Below are 23,903 nucleotides of genomic sequence, written 5' to 3' on the forward strand. Positions count from 1 at the left end.
AGGTACAAGGGGTAAGGGGGGGTACTGGGGCTGAGGGGCTACCCAGGCACCCGGGGTTCCCCCATCCCAGGTCTAGTAGAAAGAGGGTCCAAGGCAGCTGGGAAGGCTAGCCTGTGCCAGCTGCAGGACCCCCTCCCCTTCTGCCCTGAACTACCTCCCACAGTGAAGCTGGAGGGGGGCAGGGGTTGCAGAGAAAGACGAGGGGAGGACAGAGGGGGTGTGCCCGGCTAGGGCAAGGTGTCCCCAGGCACTAGTCCCAAACTCTTGAGGCCAGGGCTGGCCAGGAAACAAATCAGTGTGGTGCAGTTTCCTAAAACTAACATGACTCTATTTAAGGAATGGGCTTCCCTCTGAGAATGTCCCCTCCCTGCCCCTTCCCTGTCCTCCCCCACAGCCCCTCCACACACTCAGCCATGGCTCCCCAGGCAAGGCAAGTCCCCCTCCAGGGCCCTCTCCCAGCCCTTGATCTGTCTACTCCCCGCTCTGCTTTGGGAGGCCTGGCCAGGCAAAAGGGGCAGGAGGAGCGAGCACACTGGTGCTAAGCCAGCCCCAGGCCCCAGCAGATGAAATATTCATGCAGCCAGAAGGCAGGAGACCAGCAAAGGACTCGCCCCTGGGGCTACGAGGCTTTGGTAATGGAGGCAGCAGCTGTAGCCCACCCCTTTCCCCCACCCCGAGCTTTGTTCTGCAGACTGGAAAGGGCCAGCAGCGCCAGGATCCCAACCACTCAAACCTGAACACACTCCAAAAACACATGTGGGTGAAGAAACGTTGGGGAGAGCAGGGAGGGGAGGAGGGCACACACAGACACTCATATATACAGACGGGCACACAGGCACATAAAGCCGCACACACCACAAACACACTCCAAGCAGGGATGACTCTCGGTGTCCTATAAATGCCTACTTAAAACCTGCTCCCCAAGACCGTCATTCATTTCACCTTAGTCTGGATGCTGCTCAGGTCTGCTCTGGCACTTGCAGCCCTGTTCCTTGGGACAGGAAGCTTCTATGGGGATACCACTAGTGGCCCCACCCCCAACCCCACAAAGACCTCACGTTCCTGGCTTCCACTAGAGAAAGGTTTCTGGGCTTCCAAAGCCTCTTCAGGAGCCTGCCCTACCCCTGAATTCCCCCGCACTCGGCCCGATCGCTGTTCGGCCAAGGAAAGGAAGGTGGAAGCTGCAGGACCGACAGGCCACCCAAAGTCACGAAAAGAGGAACCAAAGGGTGTCTTGAACTCACGACTCCAGACGCCCAACCAAGCACCACCGAAGGTCCAGAGGTTCCATTCCCAAATTCCTCTCCCAGTTAGGATGGCCCTCCCCCGCCCCTCTCAGCCTTGGTTAGCAGCTACCGGGATGCAGGATGCATGATAACAGGGGGTTCCTGGGGGGTCGCCCATTGGATTCCAGGGCCCTATTAGACACCAGCGGCGCAGTCAGTGTCCTGGCGAGAACTCAGACTAGAGAGTTCTGCTTCCAGTTCCAAATTAATAACCTCCCTGGCCCGGGGCGCCCCCGGGAGCTGGTGTGCTCCCACCCGCGGGGAGTGGAACTGATGTCGCTGCGGTGGCGAGTCCTTGCCCGACGCCCCGTTCCTCCGGGCCTGCGGGAGGCGCTGTGGGGGCCGGGCCTCTCTGGCCGGCGGACGGGCAGGGAGGCCACCTCCATGGTGGTGCGCTGTCCAGCATTTCAGCAATCGGCGGCAGCGGCGGCGGCGGCGGCGGTGGCGGCGTACGCGGGGAGACCGAGGGCGCGGGGCCGCGGGGGCCGCGGGGGCCGCGGAGCTGCGCTGCCGAGCCGAGCGGAGGAAGAAGCCGGGACTAGCGGGACCGGAGGGCCTGGTTTCAGCACCAGGCGGAGCGCGGCGATCAGCGGGGAGGTGAGAGCCCCTAGTGGGGCGGGGGCACTTCCCAGAGGGGCTGGGGCTGGGTTGAACCTCGGGCCTCCACAGTTGGACAGGGGCTCAAGAGTCCGCAGGCCCCAGAGCAGAGGGGAGGGGTTGGGGGACTGCAAGAGTGTTTGATCCGGGGTGCGAGGCACTGGGAAACAGAGATAAGGAACATTGTTCATTTCACTGAGCGGAATGGAGAAAGTGGGAACACTGCGGGGTCATGGGCAGGACTCCCCTGGGCATAAATGACCATGGCCTGTCCCACGAGGATGCTAGGGAGGCCCCCAACTGCAGTCCAATTGCCCTCCCCCCAAATGAAGAGAAGGACCTGCTCCCTAGGGGAGGGAGAGATCAATGCAGGGACCCCATGGAGATGCTGGTCCCTGGGAGGGGTGGAGGAGCAAGTCCCCACCTGAATGCTGGGCTTCTGTCCAGCAGAGGGTGGCAGCACAGGGGACAGGCTGGCCCCTTTCCTAGCTGCCCAAATGCCCCTAGGGAGGCAGGCCTGGCAACGAGAACTGGGTCTCACACAGGATGGCATTTACTCTCACACTGGAAAGAGGATGGAGGGCACAGAAGAGAAAATAATCACAAGGAGTTTCAGGGGGTGCTCTGTGGCCTCCCCAAACGCCCAGGGAGAGTTTCGGAAGCTCAGAGTGGGCCCAAGCTCAGAGCAAATTCCTGGTCAAAAGGAGAGATGAGAGAAGAGACGCAGCCTCTGCCTTGCAGCCTCCTCCCCCTCCCTCCCAGGGCTCCTGCCAGGGCAGTGTTGAAGCCTCCTGCAGTTCCTGCTCCTGGCAACACGTCCATCGTGGGCATGGGTTCGGTGGGAAGCAAGAGAAGGGCACCCAGGCCTAGCCTGCTACTCCAGTGCCCATGCTCTAGCCCAGCCACGACTTCTCACTCCCCTAAGACCTCACTCACTCACCCACTTCTGGCATCAGAGGGCCTGGGCTGGCCTTTGGTCCTGTGTCAAGAGAAAAGGCAGGAACTTAGACAGAGCAGGGCAGGGACTGGAGAATTTCTTTGTGCATCTTAAGGTCGTGGCCCCGGCAGGCACAAAATTCTACCCCAGCCAGAAATAGGACCAAGCTGGCTAGGAACTTGCTCCCACACATTACCAGCTTTGGGGTTTCTTAACTTTATGCCCCATCCCACTCTCCTGTGAGGGGTGGAGGAGGAATTCTTGAAGGGTGAATAAAGATTTGATTGGATTTTAAGAGGTGGGGGCAAGTAGGTAGGGTGTCACAGACTCTGAAGTCTGAGAGATGGGTTCAGATCTCAGCTGCATGACTTCAGGTAAGCTACTTCTCCTTTCTGAACCTGTTTCCCGATTTGTAAAACAGGTGTCACGTTAACAGCATCTACTTTGCTGGTCCAAGACATAATCCAGATAATAGAAGGGAGATGACTTTGGGGCTGGAAAATGCTGGGCAAATGTTAGTCGATGAAAGGCAAGTAAGAATTTCTTCAGGAGGAGCTGGGTAAAGGTGGGAAAGTTTTCAGCACTGTTTGAAGCACGTCTGTGTCTTCCCAGAGGAGGTTGACTTTGGCCCGGAGCCTGGTACCAGGCTCCGTGCTAGGCACAGGGTTACAGATGACTCAGTCAGTCCTCACAAAAGCTTCCCAAGGAAGGCACCGTTGTCCCTATTTTGCAGCTGAGAAATGAGACTGGAGTATCTTCCCCAAGGTCACAAAGCCACCCAAGCCGTCTTCTCTGGGGCAGAAGTGCAGCTGATGACCTGTCCCAACCCCTTGATAGCAAGGCCCAGTTAAATGCTAGTTTCTTGATTCGGGATGCCGGCTTTCCAGGTGAGGAGCCTGAGACTATGAGTGAGAGTGTGCAGCGCAGTGGGGAGCTGACTCCCCCAAGGTCACTGGGATATTTGGAGGTGGAACGTGCTTTGAACTGGCCAGCTAGGTGCCCCCAGCACAACCCACCCCTGCTGCTGTCATGCCTGCCAGAGCGGGACTCTGGGTCTGGCAGGCCCATCTGCTCACTGCCATGCCCACTTTTCACATCCTCTGCCTGCCAGCCTCTTGTTGACCTCAGCAAGCCAGAGACTGGCTGTTCCTTTCTGAGCGGATAGCCCCCACCCCGAGACGGGGCCATGGTCACAAGCCACTGCCAGCACTGCTGGGGTCAGCCTCCCCTACTGACTTTACTCTTCCTCTGCCCACTTCTTACTGTCCCCAAGGCTCCTCCTGTCCCAGCAGCCATCGGGAGCTCTGTTGAGGAGATGAGGGAGCCCACCCTCTCTTCCTTAACTCCCTCACCCCCTCCGAGGCCCAGCCATGCACCTGTCACTTCACATACATGACCTCATTTCACCCTCCCAAAACCTGGTATCAAAGGTGTTTTTGCTCCCTTTCACAGAGGAGCAAAACAGGGCCTGGAAGCGATGTGACTTTCCCAAGGTCACAGAGCAAGGTCTCGGTGCAACCCACACCCACTGCCGCAGGGGCCCAGTGTGGCTTCCACAACATCACTCTGTCCTCAATTCCCTAGGCTCTCCTGGGTGACGGTCAGCCAGGGCACAGTGGGCCAGCGCAAGGTGGGAGGAGGCGGGAAGGAGAGGTAGCTGAAGGGCTCTGGGACAGGAGTCCAAGGACCTTCTTTCTGCGCCCATCTCTGCCCCTGGTTCCTTGTGTGACCTTGAGCAGGTCCCTTCCTGTCTCTGGGCCTCAGTGTCCTCAGCCATAAAATGATGGGGTTTGACTGGATGACCCCTGAAAGCCCTGCCAGCAGCACTATTTTAAGATCTCTCTGCTCTGTAAATCTGGATGTCGGGAAGCCTGTGGTGCTATGGGCAGAGGTAGAAGTCACCTCCAGGTGTTTCAGAGTTTGAGTTACTAGTTGAAGCTGAGATTTAAAATTCACCAGTTCCTCTCATCTGCAATCTTGGGGTCTTAGCTAAAGGGGGAGAATATGACTTGGAGAGGCCCAGTGGCTTACGTGGAGACCCCAGGTTCTCTCTTTGAGCCAGGATTTAACCGTCCTGGCCCAGGATCGGAGGTGACTTACAGGGACACTTTGAAGATGCCCTCCCCGAGTTGTTCACCAAACTCCAGGAGGCTCCCAGGACACAAGTGCACAGGTCCCAAACCCAGGGAAGCGGCAGGGGTGAGGTAGTTGAGGCTTACTTGTGGTGTCTGGGTGAGAGGGAAGGGTTTTGCAGCTGTTGCTCTGAAAAGTCGGTGCAGGGCCACGGAGAGGGCGTGAGCTGGTCTGGGGAGTCCAGTCTGAGCGGGGAGAGGAGGTCAGACAAGAACATTCCTTCTCAATTCTAACACCCACCGGTGTTAGGTGTGGAAAGGTGGGGGGCTCACAGAGGTGGAAGGATCAGAGAGGGCACTCATTGAGGGTGGGTTCAGAGAGGAAGGGGGGGTGGGCTGCTCTGTGAGGGGGGAGAAGGGTCAGTGAGGGATGAGCAGAGGGATTATGATGGGGAGGGGCTCATCACCAACCGTTACAGACCCCAGGCTGCCCCAGCCTAGTTCTCACTGTGGCTCAGGGCCTGCCGACGACTCTGGGTTCTGCTCCTTCACCTTCTTCTGGGCACAGGAGGGGGACAGCTCCATTCCCAGAGGCCAAGCCCTGTTGACTCCATGCCATCCAGAACGGGGGGCAGGAGGGAGCCCTTAGGGGGCCAGGGCAGGCGAGCAGGTCCAGGCTGCCCAAGCTGATTCTCTTGGCCTGGGGGGGCGGGGGAAGGCCACAGTGGTCATCTGTGCCTTAGCGCAGAGCAGCCCCCGGCCCCAGGGTCACCCCTACCCCCAGCCAAACGCTACCAGCCCATCCACCTGCAGCACTGCCTCCCAGGCGTCCAGCCTGGCCTCAGCCTCCTGCCAGCCCCTCCCTGGCCTCCCACCCGTTGCAGAGGCTGCTCTTCCAGAAGAAGCTGGCAAGCGGGGCCACAGTTCCCTTAGCATCCTGCTGGGGTCTTTGAGGCCTACAAGGGGGTCTGGGCCCAGTGAACCGGACCCTGGGGAGCAGGCAGCTTCCTGAGCCGGGGAGCTCTTGGCCTACCTATTTTATTTCTAGCTTCGAGTAGGGCCTGTGGCTCTGAGACCCCTCCCGTACTGAGCTCCATCCCCACCACCACCCCCAAAACTCCCCGGGTTGGAGACCAGTAAAAAGCAAGTTTCACTGAATTCTTGTGATTCGGAGAATGGCACATCTTCCTTATACAAGACTTGAGAAAATAGAGAAGCCAAGGAGAAAATAAAGCTCATCTGTAGTCCCACTGCCCAGAGAGAGCCACTGTGAACACCGGGGATGGTGCCTCCAGGATTTTGTCCGTGTGTTCATAGTGACATGGAGTTAAATGACTGGGAACACACTGTTGGGGGAAGCCGGCATTCTATTTTTCACTCTATCATGAGAATTCTCTGATGTCTTTAAAGATTTTTCAAAAAGCTTGCTTTCAATGGCTATTTGAAGGCTGGAGCTGCTTCCCAAGGGAGCCCGTGAGAGCTGGGAGGAGAACCTTGCCCCCTACCCCAGCCCTCCCTTCTTGGGTGGGGCACACATTTCAGGTCTTCTGGCGGGGGGGAGGGAGGGTTTCCTTTGGAGAGATGGCTTTGGGCCCTGTGACAGTCAACCAGGGATGGAGGAGGGGAGGACCAAAGCTGCTGGGGGAGAAGGAGCATGTGAGGGTCATACATCCCCTTGGATCCAACAAGACCTCAGAAGAAAGCTCAGAATGGGGAATCAGGCGATTACCAGTCTCCTGGGCTCTGATCTCCTTTGGGCCCCAACCTCTACACTCAGGTCTGTTTCCTCCCCTGTACAATGGGCATAAGGATACCTGCCTCCAGATGTGCTAGGAGAAGTGACTTGGGCCAGGATTAAATCCAGGGCACCACCCCCAGACATGGCAGTCCTCTGAGTGTGAGACCACATGGTCAAGATCTACTGGCTGCCTCCTATTTTCTGGTCCCAGTCTGAGCGCTGAGGACCCAGGTGAACCGGACACCAACCATGACCTTGAGGAGCGCCCAAACTAGTGGGAAAGGCAGGCACGAAGGAACAGAGCTGATGTTCTGGTCGGGCTGAGATTACCACTGTGGGCAGCCAGAGGAGGCTTCTGGGAGGGGAGCATTGAAGTTGGGCTTTCGAGAACAACAGGGAAGGTGCCAGACAGAGAAGGCAGGGGCATGACACTCCAGAGAACAGCGTGGGCACAAAGGAATGAAAAGTCCTGGTGAGCTAAGAGGATAAGGAATGATCTAATGTGGGCATGGCACGCAGGGCACACCTGGGAGTAGAAGGTGGAGGGCAGCCCAGGGGGCAGGGATAGGCCCAGCCAGGTCCGGAAGGATCTTAAGAACCACTGTAAGAGCTGGGGATTTATTTGGAAAGCAATGGAAGTCGTAAAAGGCTTTGGAGTATTGTCACGAAATAGTCAGATCTGCACTCTAGGAAGCCCACTCTGGTTGCATTCGGGTGGGGGCTGGGGTGGGGATGGAAAGAAAGAGACCAAAGACAAACAGGCCGGGGGTTGGGAGGAGGTGACCGCAAAGGGGACATGCACTGGAGACACACGCTGGGAGAGCTGACAAGGGTGTACGTGCAGGTAGGAGAGCCCCTGTGGGCCAGGGGCAGGGCAGGATGGGGGCGGCCAGCCTTGGCTACTGGTCCAGCCCTCAGAATCAGAGAACCCCAGGCTGGGGGAGGAGGCTTCAGAACTGGCAGAGGAGCCAAGCCACCCCTTCTTCCAAGAGGGCACCAGAGGGGACTTCTGGGATGGGAAGGAAGCTGGAACACTCAGCTGGTCCTGCCTCCAGGCAGCCCTGTCCCCTCTCCCTGTCTGGCCCAGTCTGACACGTGCTTATTGATCCCTGTGACCCATCAGTGTCCCCAGAATTCCTCTCTTCCCTGCCTCCAAATGCTCTCTCCCTCTGTCCCCTGCTCCTCATGTATCAGAAAGCAGAGACGATCATTCATTCACTCATTCATTCATACATCAGACTTTGGCTCAGCAGCTCTTCTGAACTCAACAGCTGAATTACCATAGGCATCCCCAAATTCTGTGCTAGGCACTGGAGAAAGGGAAGAGCAGCCAGTCCGTCCAGTGGGTAGCGAGGCCCATAAACTGGTGAATGTTTTGAGACAGAATATGGGTTAATGAGGGAGCGTTCCAAGGACAGCTGGGGCACTGGCAGTGGGGGAGTTTGCTTGCCCAGCTGACTTTGGAGCTGGCTTCGCAGATGGACTTGATAGGAGTACAGGTTTGCCAGGGGGAGGGAAAGGGGAAGGTATTTCCGGCAGAGGGGACAGCATGAGCAGAGGTGCAGGGGGAAAACACCAAGCTCTTGGGGGATAGTGTGGCTGGAGAGTCGGGGTCTGGGCCCAGGGGCTGAGGACCAGGTTGAAGAGGGAGGCCTCATGAAGGGTCTTAGTGCCAGTCCAGGGGGTGGGGGGTGGGGTCTGGCCTTTCTCCTGTGGGCAGTGGAGAAACCCAGGGATGTTTCCAGCAGGTGAGCAAATGGCCAGAGCTGTTTCAGGAAGGTCACCCCCGAAGGGCAAGCATGATGTGGACAGATGGAGAGAACTGGGGGCCTGCGACATGTGTCACGTGGCCAAGGGCCTCTCCTACTGCAGCTCAGCTCCTCCCGACCTGGGACACCCAGATCCACGGCAGCCATGGGTCTCTAGGTGCAGGGTAGCTACATCGGGGTTTCCAGAATAGCCTATGAAAAGCAGATTCCTGGGGCTCACCCATAACGATGGATTCGGTATGGAGCCTGGGGATCTGCATTTTTTTTTAATATTTTATTTATTTATTTGACAGAGAGAGAGATCACAAGTAGGCAGAGAGGCAGGCAGAGAGAGGGGGAAGCAGGCTCTCCGCTGAGCAGAGAGCCCCATGTTGGGCTCGATCCCAGGACTCTGAGATCATGACCTGAGCCGAAGGCAGAGGCTCAACCCACTGAGCCACCCAGGCGCCCCATGGGATCTGCATTTTTTTAAAGCTCCCAGGCAAGTATACATGCCAGAGTTGGGAACCAGTGCCTCCTCACTCTGCCCGTGCTGTTGTCTTTGTCCGGATGCCCTTCTTCTCCCTTCCTCTACCTCTTTGAATTTCAGCCTCTGCTCATGTGTTTTCTGAACAATACCTTGTTCCAAGCTCTCCTCCCGCCGTGTGCCCCCAAGGGTCCCATGCTACTTCCTTCTCGGCCCCTCTTGTACTCTGTCCTGGCTGGTCATCTACCCTTCTGGCTCCCTCTATAATCACCGTAAACACCCCATTTCCCATGTGCTGGGTCCTGCTCTAAGGGCTTCCCATGGACAAACTCATTAGCCCTCACAACATCCTAGGAGGTACTCAGGCCACACAGCAGGGGGATACTGAGGCACAGAGCCGTCGTCCCTAGCATCACCCAGCTAAGACACGGTAGTAAAAAAGAGGCCTCACCGTTTGATGACACCACAGACTGGGAGCTCCTAGAGGGCAGAAACCCTGTGTTAGTCACTGTTGTGGGTCCCCAGTGCAAACACAGGGTCTGGCCTCTGGGAGGGGTTCAGGGCAGTCATCTGTAGGATGGGCTTAAGGGCACTGATTCCCCTCCAGGGCTGCTTGGCCAGCTTGGGGAAGTCCATGGCCCTGACAGGGGTTGAGGCATTGAGGGGGTACAGTCTGGAGTGGGGGTAGTAGCAGCAGAGATAGGGACGCCTGTCTGGGATTTTAGGGCAGAATGGGTTTCTAGACAATAGCTCTCCTCTACTATTGTGCTGAGGTGTGGCCTCTCCAGCATAAATCAGACCCTCTCAATCCTGGCCAGGGACCAGGGGCGGGCTTGTTGGCAGCGGAGGAGGGGGGAAGGTGTCAGACGAGGCCCTGATGAAGATTCTGGGGCTGATGACAGAGCAAGGTGGAAACTCAGAGAGCAGCCCCCGCCCAGTCACCCAGTCTGACCTTAAGGGACTCATCCCTTCCAGAGCAAGGAGAGCCCCCCACCATCCCTGCCTCCCACCCACAATCCCTCAGGAGCCATAGGTTATTGTCAATGATGTTGTTAATTAACTGCTTAATTAACTATTTAGGCTAATCAGATTAATTGACATTAATTGGCTACCATTTGTCAAGGACCCTGGAAAGCTGTGCCTCTCAGAGTTGAAGTGTGTGATGGGGGCTGTGCAGGGGAGTCAGGGAGGAGTTGTCACCGTACAGCAGAGCTGGGGGAGCAGGTGGCAGGCAGTGGCAGGACCAAGGGCACCTGGACGGCTGCACAGGGACCGTGCATCTCCCAGTGGCTCTCGGGGGCTGGGCCCTTGAACTCCCGAATTCTGGCTCTTCATACTTTGGGAAACACATCCCTCTTCCTGTCTCTTAGTTGCATTAAGAAAAGGTCTAATGAGAGACCAGAGAGAAAAGGAGATACTTTCCGGGGCGCCTGGGTGGCTCAGTGGGTTAAGCCGCTGCCTTCGGCTCGGGTCATGATCTCAGAGTCCTGGGATCGAGCCCCGCATCGGGCTCTCTGCTCAGCGGGGAGCCTGCTTCCTCCTCTCTCTCTGCCTGCCTCTCTGCCTGCTTGTGATCTCTCTGTCAAATAAATAAATAAAATCTTTTTAAAAAAAAAAAAAAAAAAAAAAAAAAAGGAGATACTTTCCATCCCTGAGGGCTGTAAAGACCTCAGAACGGGGAGAGACCTTAAAATCCTAAACAAGCCATTATATAAGTAGGTCAGCACATCACTGCTGGATGGCATGCATATATTTGGTTAAAGAAAAAAAAAAGGGAAAGATGAGCAGTATAGGGTAGATAAAATATGCAAAATATTAAAATGTGATCAAGTGAACAGATTTGCATTTGGTCAATTACAGCCCCCAAAACCCACAGTACATTCTTACGCCTGTTTTAAAACACAACTTACAGTTTTAAATTATAGCACTTGAAACAAAAAAGAAAAAAAAAACTACTATGAAATGCATCCTACGTTTTGGAAAAAGAAAAAAAAAAAAAAGCGCCAACCCACTCAAAACTGGGAGTGTGAATTCAGAGCCACTCTCTTAAGCTTAAATGGCTCCTACATCTAGGAGCCCGACGCTGGGCTGGAAGTTGGTAGCCTTGACTTTTTCTACACACCCCCGTGGGGTCTCTTCTCCTCTCCAGAATCGAAGGGCCTGTCTCCCTGACAGAGTGTGTATGGGCAGCACAGGAGGTGTGAATTTCGAGTACTCTGGAGATGAATACAAATGTGAGGGGAGAAAAGGGGTCCGTTTCTGGGGGAGGGTCAAGCTGCCAGGATAGGAAGGGTGTTCCCCGGGTAAGAGGAGGGCCTTGGTGACAGAGATCTCTAGCTCGGTAAGGGAAGACCTAGAGAATGAACGTGGGGTCTCTCTCTCTCTCCCCCTTTACTGCCCAATCCTGCGGCCCCTGGGGGAGGAAGGACCAGAAGAGACTGGAGGCGGTTGCCTAGCAACAGGAGGCGCATCTGGATCGATGGGAAAGGCAGAGGAGCCTCCAGCCCCCAGCCCGGCTCTGTCTTTGATCTCACCCGGCCCAGCAGAAACCTGGGGGGGGATGCCCAGGGCAGGCTGCTTGATTAGAGCTGAGTCAATAGAGGGAATTTTCCATAATGAGATTGTGTGGGCAGTGGAGGCAGCTGCCCTGCCTTCTCCCGTCACCCGCCCCAGTGGGTGGAAGGGGCTTGTCTATCTGTCCCGCACACATCCTTCCTGCTGAGAGCTCCCAGGGCAGCCCCTCGCCACCAACTTTGACTCTTCTAAGTCTTAGACCACCAGAGACTCAGAGCCCAGAGCTACCCTGGCCCCAGTAGTAGTAGCCAGGCCACTGACACTTTGTCCAGATGGGGAAACTGAGTCTCAACAAGGAAAAGAGATCTGATCCTACAGCTTCTGGCCCGTCTTACTCTTCCTCAGTCCAGCTCCAAGAGGTGTGAGCCTGAGGGATCTGATCCTTACAGGGAGAAGGTGGGGAAGGGCGTGATGGAAACTGATGTGGGCCCCCGGGCTCAGCTGCTTTCACTGCAGCTTCAGCCCCAGAGGCCAGGTAGGGAGAGGCCTCAGAGAATACGGACTCCTGGCACACAGGTGTCTCTCCCTAGGATGCCTCGCCAAGGACATCTGGCTTGGACCCTCCCCAGGACACAGAGATCACTCCCTAGCAGCCCATGCTGTCAGTGACAGCTCAGCCATAAAAAGCTTCTTTCTCAGGTTACTGCCCCTCCTGCCCGCCCCCCGCCCCCGCCGCCCCTGAACCTCAAATCTCCATCCTAGCTCAGGCAGCCAGGGGGACACTATCTGCTATCCAAAGGCCAGAGGGGACCCTGAAGAGAAGCAGAGTGGGCTGGGTGGGACGGGGTTCCTTTGTTCCAGCGGAGTGCAGGGAAGGGGGACTAAAAGACTACTTGTTTGTTTGGGATCAGCACTGGTGTGTACAGATCTGCTTTCCAGGTTGAACTCGTCTGCATTATTTTCGATGACCAGTTTGCATGGTCTGCTCTCTTCCACTGGTCTGTAATGCTGGTCTGCCTTGGTCTGTGGGTTCTCCACACCCCCGGCCTCTGTGGATGAGTCTGGTCTGAGCTCTGGCTTCAGGCTCTCGTGGCCTGTCCTGGGCTGCGCTGGTCTGTACTGGTCTCGTCTGGGCTGTACTGCCTCTGCTGTGAGCTCCTCTGTGGGGAGCCGACAGCTGAGGCCTCCTGTCCTTAGGGAGCAGCCACCCAAGATCTCTGCTCTGGGACCCCAAATCAGAGCCAACAGGAACAGGGACAGAGGCCCTGGGCTGATTGGCAAGAGCCTGGGTGCCAAGCAAGTCCTTTCTACCCAAAGACAAAGCAGAACTCCAAGGTTTACCAAGTATATGACAATAGGACCTGTGTAAAAATGCCAACGGACACACAAAGTCTGGACACACCGAAGCAGGAACCAGGGACCTTTCCTGCTGACGTCTCTGGAAGTAGTAAAAAGCAAGTAGTGAGCTCCCCGTCAGCGCAAACACAGGCTGGATTTCAACAAAGGTTCACAGATGGCTTAAGTAAAGTTCACAATGTGGTTGTGTTGTGCCAAGATCTGTGCTGGGCACGAGGGACACAAAGATGGATGTTACCCTTGGAGAGCCCTTGGAGCCACTGCCCTCGGAGAGCCTCCACTAGGCCAGGGACAAGTCACAGTAGAAAGAAGTAAAGGCAGAGAGTGGCAGCCCGAGGGTAAGGCTCTGGGAGCACAGCAGAGGTGCACCCGCCACTGGAGGTCAGGGAAATCTTCACGGAGGAGGAGATGCTTGAACCGTGTGTCTTGTAGGGAAACATGGAAGGGAAAGGGCATTCCAGGCAGAGGGAGCGGCAAAGGCAGGGACTGGTGTGTTCTAGAGTGCCATGTGTCTGAGACACAGTGGGGCCCGACAGGTTGTTCAGGACCCAGGTGTCAGCTAAGCCGCCTGGGCTTTCTCCCCTGGACATTGGGCTTGTCCTCCTTCCCTTGCTTGCCCTGGACACCCCATCCTGGCTCTAGGAGCTTGGCCAGCCCTGCGCTTTCCATGCTACAGCAGACCCAGACTGTTGGCAGAGGACAGCTCCAAGCCCCGCCCAGGGCCTGGGGGCCTTCCTGGGCCTGGCCGTAAGGCTGGACCTGCAGGGGCAGGAGTGGGACCCTGCAGCCCAAGCTGTGGGGTCAGCATCCCCCGTGGGCCAGGCTGCCTGCCCCTCCTGGAACCGGCCCTCCCTCCAACCCCCCCAGACCCAGCCCTGGGGGGCTCAGGCCAGAGCCTGCCTCCCGGCTCCTCCGGGGGCAGCAGGAAGCTCCGGCTGCTGAATAATTAAAAGGAAGGCTTTCTGCGGCTCTCCCTCCCCCCTGCAGCATCTTCCCGAGGGTTGGGTAACAAACAGCAGTGCCAGCACCTCCCAAGAGATTCCAAGAAGGCTGGGAGAGAGCGCACTCTGCTTAACCCTCTCATTGCCGGCCTGCCTGAATACCTTACCCCCCAGCCTCATGCTGCAGGGTCTTTTACCAGTAAAGGGGTCTGTGTGGGTTGGTTTCTGTGAGCAGCCGCTGTGCTGGCCTGCTGGTCTTTGCAAGCTGGTGCTGATCTGGAATGGTACTTATCTACCTGATCTGTTCTGATTTATACTGATCTACAGGTCTTACTGATTAACTCCCGCCTGTCATGGTTTAGACTGGTTGGCATTGTTTATGGGTAAAACTGGCAGTTAACACTTCTACCTACCCTTAATTTGAGGGCTAATCACTTCACCCCTAAGCGGGGGAGGCATTTATATTAATCCCATTTTACAGATGAGGAAACTGAGCACCAGAGTAAAGTCAGTTTAGGGCACATAGTAAGTGACTTTGAACAGCCACTTGCAGGTCTATGCCTGGGCTGGACTGACCCTTAGGGTCAGACCTCTCTCCAAAGGGCAGGGACCCCTAAAAGCGAGGGCACTGAGCAGCAAGAGAGATCTTTCCAAAATGCAAACCTGACCATGACCTCCCCAGCTCAACAGCCCTCACTAGCTCCCCATTACCTGCAGGGTATGACCTAGCTCCTCAGTTCCCCAGCACCCTGTCCCCCGGCCCTCTGTGCTCAGCCATGCTCAAGGCACGAGCCCACGCTCTCCCATCTTTCCTCTTCAAGTCTTCCTCCCACACATCTCCACATTCTGCCCAGGACATCCTCCCTCCCCTTCGTTGTCCCATAAACTCCTCCTTATGCTTTCACATCTTGCCTCCAGGAAGACCTCCCAGCTATGCTCCCCCACACACACCCCAACTCAGTTGCTGTCTCTGCCACATCCCTCATCCCAGCACTCAACATCAGTGCATCTTCCCCTGGATCTCTTATCCTCTGGGGGACCCCAGAGTGGCCACTTGGTGAACAGCTGTGACACAAATGACCGGAACCTTGGGCTGAGGGGGCTGTTCCATGACCCAGTGGCCCTTAGCCCCCAGCTCCACCCTCTTGGACAGGTTGCACGGGAAGGCTTCTAGTTTGTTCTACCCACTACTTGATGACTTTGCCCCTCTGCCCATGCTCATGCTTATGGCCTGGAGGTTGGGAGAAGGGACCCCCAGGGAGGGGAGGGGTACTAGGAGAGCAACCTCCCCCTTCTGCTCCAGGGGACATGTCAGAGCGGGGACATGTCAGCGCCAGGGACGGGAGTGGGGTAGGGGCATCCTCGGATTCCTTGGACCCAGAGGGGATGGTTGCACACTCACTTTTACAAAGATCCAGACTTAGTTTCCCAACCTGAGTACCTGGTTTCCTATGAGTTTGTAAGTTCCATCACATTTCTGATGGGCCACATCAGAATCTTTTTTGTCCGGGAAACTCAGGAGGCCTGCCCCTGCCCACCCCCTGTCCACACACTGGGCTCCTGCTCTGGGAGGGCTCACCCTCTGTTCAGAGATCTCACCTTCACGACACTGTGCATCCCACACACCCTGCGCCTCTTAGTCCCAGGTCCCTGGGCCCTGCCAGGCCTTTGCCCTCAGCCTGTGCTGTGCCCCCACCTCCACTCCCTCTCCCTTCCACCGACAAGACTCATCCTTGGATGAGTTGCCTTCTCAGAGCTTCGCAAACAAAGACAGACCCCTCTGGTCTGTTTCTTGTTCCCCCAGCACAGGGTGGGGTAAGGAGGGTCATCAGGATCTGTCTTCATAGCAAGCTTGTCACGGAAAGAATGAACCGTCCCACCACATTATGAAGTAGGGGGTATCGTCTCTGTTTTACAGATGAGAAAAATGAGCCTTAGGGAGATTTAAGGATTTCCCCTAGTCACCCAGACAGAAGTGGTAGAATTGGAATTCAAGCCCAAGTCTTCTGGTTCCGAGTCCAGTGCTCCTTGTCTACTCCCCATCCTCGTCTTGGGCCAGTGGGAGACAGAAGGACCTTAGTGGCAGGATAGTGATTAAATTGAGTGACCATGGATCCAGGGCTTGCTGGAAGCCATGGAAATCTGTACCTTGAGGGGGTGGTGGCCCCGAGTCCCGGCACTATATCTGGGGAGGTGGGCCTCTCGCTGGCAAGGACAGGTGAAGGAGCCCCCAACAGAAGGGTGCTGTTCTCTAGGGAGCAGAGGGGACCCTGGGGTGCCTGCCTTGGGGGTGCCCCAGTGCTGGAGGCTGAGGTGGGGGAGGGGAGTGGCCTGCAGGGAGGGAAGGGAAAGTGGCTGAGGTCAGTCCAGCAAACTCCTCGGAATGGTGCCCACTGCCCTGCCCCAGCCAACCTCTGCCCTCTCCTCCCCTCCCCAGTCGACTACCTGGTCCACTCTTGGGTTTCAGTCTTCCCAATATAATGACAACTCCCAAGTGAGGCCCAGGTCATAGCCTCCTCCCCAGTGCCAGACCTGATATAAGGCTCCCTCGGCATCTTCACCAGGACATGTAGGGGTTCCTCAAACCCCGTGTCCAGAAGAGGACAGTCGCCCCAACAAGCAACGATAGTGATGACGAGTACTACCTATGAGATGCTCATTGCATGCCAGGCACCCCGATAGCATTTCCCAGGGGTTAGTCCTTTACAACAAACCCAGAGGGAGGATGCTATTATTAGTTCCATCTTACAGGCAAGGAAACTGAGACACAGAGTTTTAGTCATGTGACCAAGGTCACTCAGCTCATGAGTTCCTTCCGAAGCCTCCTTGTCTTCCCATCAAACCGGGGCTCCCGGGGACCTGTCCCACTCTCCCCCGTCGGACGCATATGTGGTCCACTGCCTTCTCTCCCAGACCTGGCCAGGCCCTGAGCATCCTCCCCTTCTGAGCCCTGAGCTGAGTGATGAGTTCCTTAGCTGCACCCGAGCCTGTCAGCAGACTGGACACTGCCATATGGATGGGCTGTCTCACCTTCCATTAATCTCTCCCAGCAGAGCTGGACTTGAAGGTACCCGCATCCAGACTGCGTTCCATCCTGTTCTCAAGCAGGGCAGCTCAGGGGAGCCCAGCTGGGGTCTGGGGGATGGAGGCCAGCCCAGGGAATCAGCCACAAGCCTTGGAAGTCAGGGCTCTGGCCCTTGAACCGCTTCCTGGCCAGCAGGAGAGGAGATGCTCCCCGTCAGCCCGTCAGCCAGATTCTTAACGTGCACATGCGTGTGGCTGGCCCTGCATCTGGGCTTGCCCTTGGGACCTGAGCCCATGCTGAGGACAGCCTCAGGGCTGAGCTCTGGGGGTGGCTGGTGCGGCTCTGGCCACTGACCACATCAGCAGGAAGGGACTGGGCTGGAGGTCTGGTAGTATACACAGGCGTTAGTATTAACCTAGATTTCCAGAGGGGGAAAGCATCTGCAGGATCTTTGAGTCTACAGTTTTCATTGACCTGTGGGGGGTGGGGGGTGGGGGGTGGGGGGGAAGGGTCCAGAGAGGGGGAGTGACTTTCTCAGGGTCTCACAGCCAATCCGCATTTCCTACTGTATCCCCAAAGAGACTCAATGTATTTGTCCCCAAGGACCTTATCGTATTAGAGTCAGGGTGAGAGTTGGGGCTCTGGTTCCACACCTGCCTGCTTGACCCCACAAGCTCCTCGCTCTCAGTGCACCCCCAATTTGCCCTCCATGTTCCCAGGAAACGGCTGCACCACCCATCTGGTCTCCCAAACTGGTCCATGAGCTCCCAGATGGCCAGGATAGGGTCATGTTCATCTCCAAATGCCCAGCCTTTCATAGGATCTGGCCTGAGTAGATGCTGGGTGGGTGTTTGTCAAGCAGATAAGATGTCTACCTCCTGTTCCAACATTCCTGTGATGGGGAGCTCGCTTATATTAGGATGAACTGAACTGCTTAGTTTTTTTCTTAAAGGTTTGATTGCTAAGGGGGAAAAAAAAAATCCTGGCTTGGGCTTAGTTGAAGTCCGCTCTAGCTGACTTCCCTGCAGGAGTCCTGGCTTTCTTCTGGAACAGCCCAGATTGCCCAAGTCCTTCCTCTTCTCAGTGTGACGGGGGACAGGCAGAATCAAGGGCACTTGGGAACGTGTTGCAAATGCAAATTCTCAGACACCACCCCAGATCTACTGAATCAGAAACTCCGAAGCTGTGTTTTAACAAACCCTCTGGGTGACTCTGATGCAGATTAAAATCTGAAGAACTGATGCTCCAGACACCAGCGCCCCACGGCTGGTCCAGAGAGAGTCTGTATCAGAATCACTCAGGAGACATGAACGATCCCCAAGAGACTCGGGTTCAGTAGGTCTGGGGTGGGTCCCAGGCAGGACTGACCTAGAAACTATAAGATACCCGGTTTAATTTGAGTTTCAAATAAACAATGATATATTTTTTATAAGTATGCCCCAAATATGAAATTCATGAAATTCAAATTTAATTTAACTTGCATCTTAGTATTTTTCTTAAAGACTTTTATTTATTTATTTATTTATTTATTTATTTATTTGAGAGAGAGAGAGAGAGAGAGCACGCACAAGCAGGGTGGAGAGGCAGAGGGAAAAGGAGAAGCAGGCTCCCCGCTGAGCAGAGACTCCCATGTGGGGTTCAATCCCAAGACCCTGGGATCATGACTTGAGCCAAAGGCAGACACTTAACCAACTGAGCCGCCCAGGCTCCCTTCCCTAGTATTTTTTATTTGCCAAATCTGGCAACCCCACCTAATTCTTTTTCTTTTTCTTAGAGAGAGTGTGGACTAACGTGCAAGGGGGAAGGGGAGAGGGAGAGAGAGAATCTTAAGAAGGCTCCAAGCTCAGCACAGAGCCTATTGTGGGGCTTGATCTCAGGACCCTGAGATCACGACCTGAGCCAAAATCAAGAGTTGGACACTTGACAGACTGAATCACCCAGGCTTCCCAACCTTATCTGATCCTAACAAGCTTCCCCACAGATTCAGCCAGGTTTGGCCTAAATCCTCTATAATCCTTCAAGTATTTGAAGATAGGGATTCTGACCACCTGTATATTTCTTATCACCTCCCCATTCTAGACATCATGTCTTTGTTGATGCAGCCTAAGATAACAAGCACTTTTGGCAGCCACAGGATAGTATTGACTCAGATCGGGTCTGTGACCATTGAAGACCCCTAAATCCTTCCTAAATATGCTGTGTCTAAATCATGTCTATCCTATTCCAATTTTAGAAAGTTCGCTTGGGATCTGGCTTCAGAGTGAGGGAATTTTCTCTGTCCTGTTCCACCTTCTTTAATGTCTTCCATCTGTCCAGTCTAGTGAGTCCTTTTAGAAAATGACTCTAGGGGCACCTGGGTGGCTCAGTGGGTTAAAGCCTCTGCCTTCAGCTCAGGTCATGATCCCAGGGACCTGGGATCAAGCCCCGAATAGGGCTTTCTGCTTGGCAGGGAGCCTGCTTCCCCCTCTCTCTCTGCCTGCCTCTCTGCCTACTTGTGATCTCTGTCAAATAAATAAATATTTTTTTTTAAAAAAAAGGAAAAAAAAAGAAAATGACTCAATTTATGAGGCTCCCCAGGTGCTGTCATCAATGAATCCGATCATCAGATTATCAATGTTCCATCCAGTCAATGGCGAACATATCAGATCAGACATAGGTGAAGACAGAGCCCTGTGGCCCTCCACTAAACATGTTCCATCTAATGTGATACCAACCCATGAATCGGCTCCCTTGGAGCACAGGTCAGTCTATCCACCAATTACAACAGTGCAGAATACTCGTTCCAATAACCGCGATCGGTCTCTCTCCTTATGCAATTTCACAGGGATTCCATAAAAGATAAGGTCAGATGCCTCTCAGAGAGACCTTGTGCCCGCAGTAACTCCCTGGTCTGCTGCCCCAGCACCTACAGCTTGGAAGGAAGTGGGCTGCATATGCAGGGACTGTTCTGAGGGGCCCGGCCCCTCCTCTCGGTGTTCAGGGGTCGTCTCTCAATGACCTACCTCTGATTCCTGCCTGGTGACCGCCTGCAACACACCCAGTGAAGTTGGCAGAATCCGCCATCTGTCCCAGTGGAAATCCAGATTACCCCTGCCCCCGCACCCATGTACCCTTTCTTTTCCTTCTTAGAGCCATTCCTGAAGGATAGCCCTCAGCTGTCTGGCAATCTTAGCCAGGTGTTCCGCTAGAGCTGGGAACAGAACTGCTGGGGGCAGGGGCGGGGGCTGTCTGGAGATCCGAGTGTGCTCAGAACTGCCGCCACCATCTTCCCCTCTCCCCTGCCCTCGAGGAGCTCGGGCCAACTTCTAGACTGGGGAGCCTCGCCCATGTCAGAGGGGAAGCATGCCCAGCAGCATGGCTCAGAGCCTGGCTCTTTGGGCTCCCCTATACCCTCCAGAGGCCTCTACCATTGCCCGGGGCTGGGTAGGCTCTGGGGAGCCAGAATGAAGGGATCCCCTCCTCAAAGGGCTCATGGTTCAGGAGGCGGGGTCAGATGCAAACAAGTTGAACTTCAGGATCTAAAGAGGTGAGGACAAAAGCTGGAGCCCAAATAGCAGGAATAGATAATGGCTCATTCTTCCTGAGAAGCCTGGACAGCTTCCCAGAGGAGGTGACAGTTGGGCTGGACCCTGAAGGATGAGCAGAAGCTCCCCAGTCGAAAAGAGAGGAAATGGAATTCCAGCACTGGGGAACTCTATGGGCAAGGGCCCAAAGGATTGAGAGTGCATGTCTGGGGACAGATGACCAAGGCTGAGGGGCTGGATGTTGGTTGCACCATGAAGCGTAGCAAGAGAGGAAGTTGCCAGATAGCATAAGGCAAAATGTGAAGAGGTCTCGGACCCTGTTGAGGACTCTGCCCAGTATTCCTCAATCCCACCTCCCACTGTAACTGTCTTCTATTGGTTCCACGCAAGTGCATCGAGCTCCCCCTGCTCACTCAGGCATGTCACTGGCACTAGGAGTTAAAGCTAGGCAGCCCTTTGTGCTGGAGGGAGTGGAAGAGGCAGACCTGTGAGCCCTTGGGGCCAACAGTGAGTGGCAGGAGCTCTGGCTGGGTAGCACCAGCTAGAGGGATAAGGGAAGCCTTCGAGAAGGTAATGATCCTATGAGCAGTGACTCTGAGGACACAAAGGAGTCAAAAAGGTGTCCCAGGGGAAGGGAGCACCAAGTGGAGAAGCCTGGACACCAGAGAGAGGGAGAATCTGTGGCAGTGGGAGTGTGGTTACAGCGAGACCAGAAGGCGGCTGTGTCTGACTTTAAGCGACGGGAAGCCACTAGAGGCTATTAGGGCATGACACAGTCTGGTGTGCTCCTGGACTGACTCTCAGGTTACTGATGGTGAAGGTGGACGCAGGATGGAGGGCGGGGGGGGGGGGGAGCCAGGATATGGGAGGCAGAGGAGCAGAGTGAGGGGCTTGGATTTTGCTGGTGACAGTCATAGAAGCAATGTCGAGAAGAGGGGCTAGGGAACCAAACTTGGTGACAGGTAGTGGGCCAGGGCAAGAGGGGTCTCCAAGCTCCCTGGTGCAGGAGACCAACAGCCAGAAGGTCACCCACGGCCAAGCACCATGGTCAAGGCAGGTGGAGAACAGTGCTCCCAGAGCTCTGTGTGGGGCTTGGTGAGCATGTGTTGCAGGAAAGGCCCCATCCGGGATGTCCAGACATGCCCAATCCCTTCTTCCCACCTCCCTCCACTCTTGCCTCTCTCCCATCCCACTCCCTGGGAAGGAGGCCTCCCTGTTGCTTAGCAACTAGCTGGAGCCTAGGAGAAAGGAAGTGGAAATAGCTGGAGGTGCCCCCCTCTGTCCAGATAGTCCTGTCGGTGCACATGAGTGTGCTTGCACGGGTGCGTGTGCATACGCTACTCTGAGCCCTAGTGTGAAGCCAGAGCCGCCTACCTTCTGGGCTGGGCTGACTCCCACATCAGTCTGAGCCTGCAGGAGGATGCGGCAGTCATAGAAGCTCATGTCAGTGCCATTTTGGTCACATCTGCAGGAGCAGTGTTTCCAGAACAAAGGAGGGGACAGACCTGTGGGCTTCCCTCTGGATCTGGCCCACACCTGGAAAGTTGGGGAGAAGTTGGCCAGATCGACTGAAAACGGCATAGGTGGTGGGACTGCAGTCAGGACTGAGTCTCCCCGGCTCCTGCAGGGCTGCCCTGGGAGCCCTGCAGCCTGTGACCCCAGGGTGTGAGCAGGTTTAACTGAGACTGAAGGAAAAACAAAACTAACAGATTTCACCTGGGGCACCCGGCTGGCTCAGCTGGAGAGGACGAAACTCTTAATCTCAGGGTTGTGAGTTTGAGCCCCACCTTGGGTGTAGATTACTTAAATAAATAAACTGAAAAAAAAAAAAAAAAGACAACTAATAAATTTTCCCAGAGACCGATGTGGTTGCCTGGGGCAAGTTACAAGCAGGTGTGCAAGCAGGGACCCAGGAACTGGTACAAGGAAGAATGCTTTGCCTGGGTGGTTACTAGGTCCCTGGAGAGGACTATCCCAAGCTCGAGGCCCTTGGAGGCCTTCTGGTCCAGCATCCACCCACTTTGCAGATGGGAAAGCCTGGTGTCCAATCCCCACCCCCCTCCGCCAATGCCCTGAGGTGTGACCCAAAGGTGCTAACCTGATGTCCACCCCGGCCTTCTGCAGCATGAGGGGAAGCGGATTAGAGCCATGAGTGGGCCTTTAAATCTCCAGGATTAACCCGCGCGCACAGGAGCTTAGCAGGTGGCCGAGAAGTGACCACCGCCTGGTGTCTGTGTCTGTCTCGCAGGGCCGAGGCCAGCTGCCATGTCCTCCACGGTCAACAACGGGGCGGCCAGCATGCCCTCCCCACCGGACGCGGCGAACGGCTTCCCGCAGCCCGGCGCCTCCTCGGGGGCCTGGCCGCGGACGGAGGAGGAGTTGCGCGCCGCCGAGCCGGGCCTGGTGAAGCGCGCGCACCGCGAGATCCTGGACCACGAGCGCAAGCGGCGCGTGGAGCTCAAGTGCATGGAGCTGCAGGAGATGATGGAGGAGCAAGGGTGAGCGGGGTGGGGGCGGGGCCGGGGCCCGAGGCGGAGGCGGGGTGGGCGGGGCCGGCCGGGGCGGGGCGGGAGGGGCTGGAAACCCGGCAGTCAGGCCGGGCCGGGGTGGGGCCCTTGCCAGGCCAGAGGAACTGCGTTTAGTTTATTAGCTCATTCAACCAATAAGCTGTCTTGAACGCCTGCTCTAGGGCGAGCTCTGAACTAGGCTCAGATTCACTGACGCCAGGGAGACCCAGTCCATGTCTTCCCGAAACATCCAGTCCCAGGGAGGAATGGGGAGGGGGGGAGCGGAGAGAAGTAATGAAACATCCATGACATGTCAAGGTCTCAGTTTGCGCCTCTCTAAAACGGCTCTATCAGAGAGATCATATATTAATAAAAATAATTTTTTAAAAAATTTATACTTAAAATGGCTCTATCGAGCTTCCCGGACTCTGGCAAGCAGGTGCGGCAGCCAGGCACGAGAGCACAGTGGGCCCTGACTGGGGGTGGGGGTAGGGGTCCCGCGGAGGCTGTCTGTGGTTTCAGCAGAGGAGTCCCGGCCAGCAGCCACATCTGGAAGCTTCCGTTTTATCTGTGCAGTTCAGAACCAGTCACAGAGACACGCAAGAGTGCCAGTCACTGCGCTGGGTAATGTTGGGCCCCAAAGCCAGGCTGGAGTCACTTCCTCAAAGACCACCCCTCACCTCCCCCTCCCCATTTCAGAAGAGAAACAAGCATGTTTACAACCAGCTCCACCATAAAACAGATTAGAATCATGGTTCTGGGATGGGACAGGAGAGGGCCAAGTGCTTCAGGATCTCAGAGGAGAGACTCTGAGAAAAGATGTTTGAATGGGCCTTGAAGGATGAGTAGGAGTTCGTCAGAGCTTGTGCATTGATCAGTCAGTAAGGATCTTTTTAGGGACTTGCCTCGAAAGTCCAGTGGAGACAGGACAGGCCTAGCACGTGGAGCTGGAGGCAAAGAAACAGAACAAAGCTGTTCCCTTTTGTGCAGCTCCAAGAAAGCCGGTGCCCCAACGTTCCATTTTGCATCCGCCCTGAGTATTTTGAAACTAGTGAACTGGCTGCGAAGGGAGTCAAAGCGGGGAGCAGGGCTCACCCATCAGACTTGCACTGTCCGTGAGCTGAGAAATCAGAAATGCCCAGTCCATTGGGGCCCCAAAGCCACATGGGGG

The 23,903-nt window shown here is 55.7% G+C and overlaps 1 protein-coding gene across 1 annotated transcript in view; it reads left to right on the forward strand.

Moving 5' to 3' along the window:
- Nucleotides 1-1,735: 1,735 nt before the first annotated feature.
- The window catches only part of SRRM3 (serine/arginine repetitive matrix 3), a 53,355-nt gene continuing 31,187 nt past the window's right edge, over nucleotides 1,736-23,903 (forward strand). Inside the window, exons 1-2 of the mRNA XM_047714458.1 lie at nucleotides 1,736-1,883; nucleotides 22,474-22,723. Coding sequence (XP_047570414.1) covers nucleotides 22,491-22,723 — 233 coding nt within the window. The 5' untranslated portion in view covers nucleotides 1,736-1,883; nucleotides 22,474-22,490. The remainder of the gene's footprint in view (nucleotides 1,884-22,473; nucleotides 22,724-23,903) is intronic.

This window comes from Lutra lutra, chromosome 18 (assembly GCF_902655055.1).
Source record: "Lutra lutra chromosome 18, mLutLut1.2, whole genome shotgun sequence".
In the NCBI taxonomy this organism is placed as follows: Eukaryota; Metazoa; Chordata; class Mammalia; order Carnivora; family Mustelidae; genus Lutra; species Lutra lutra.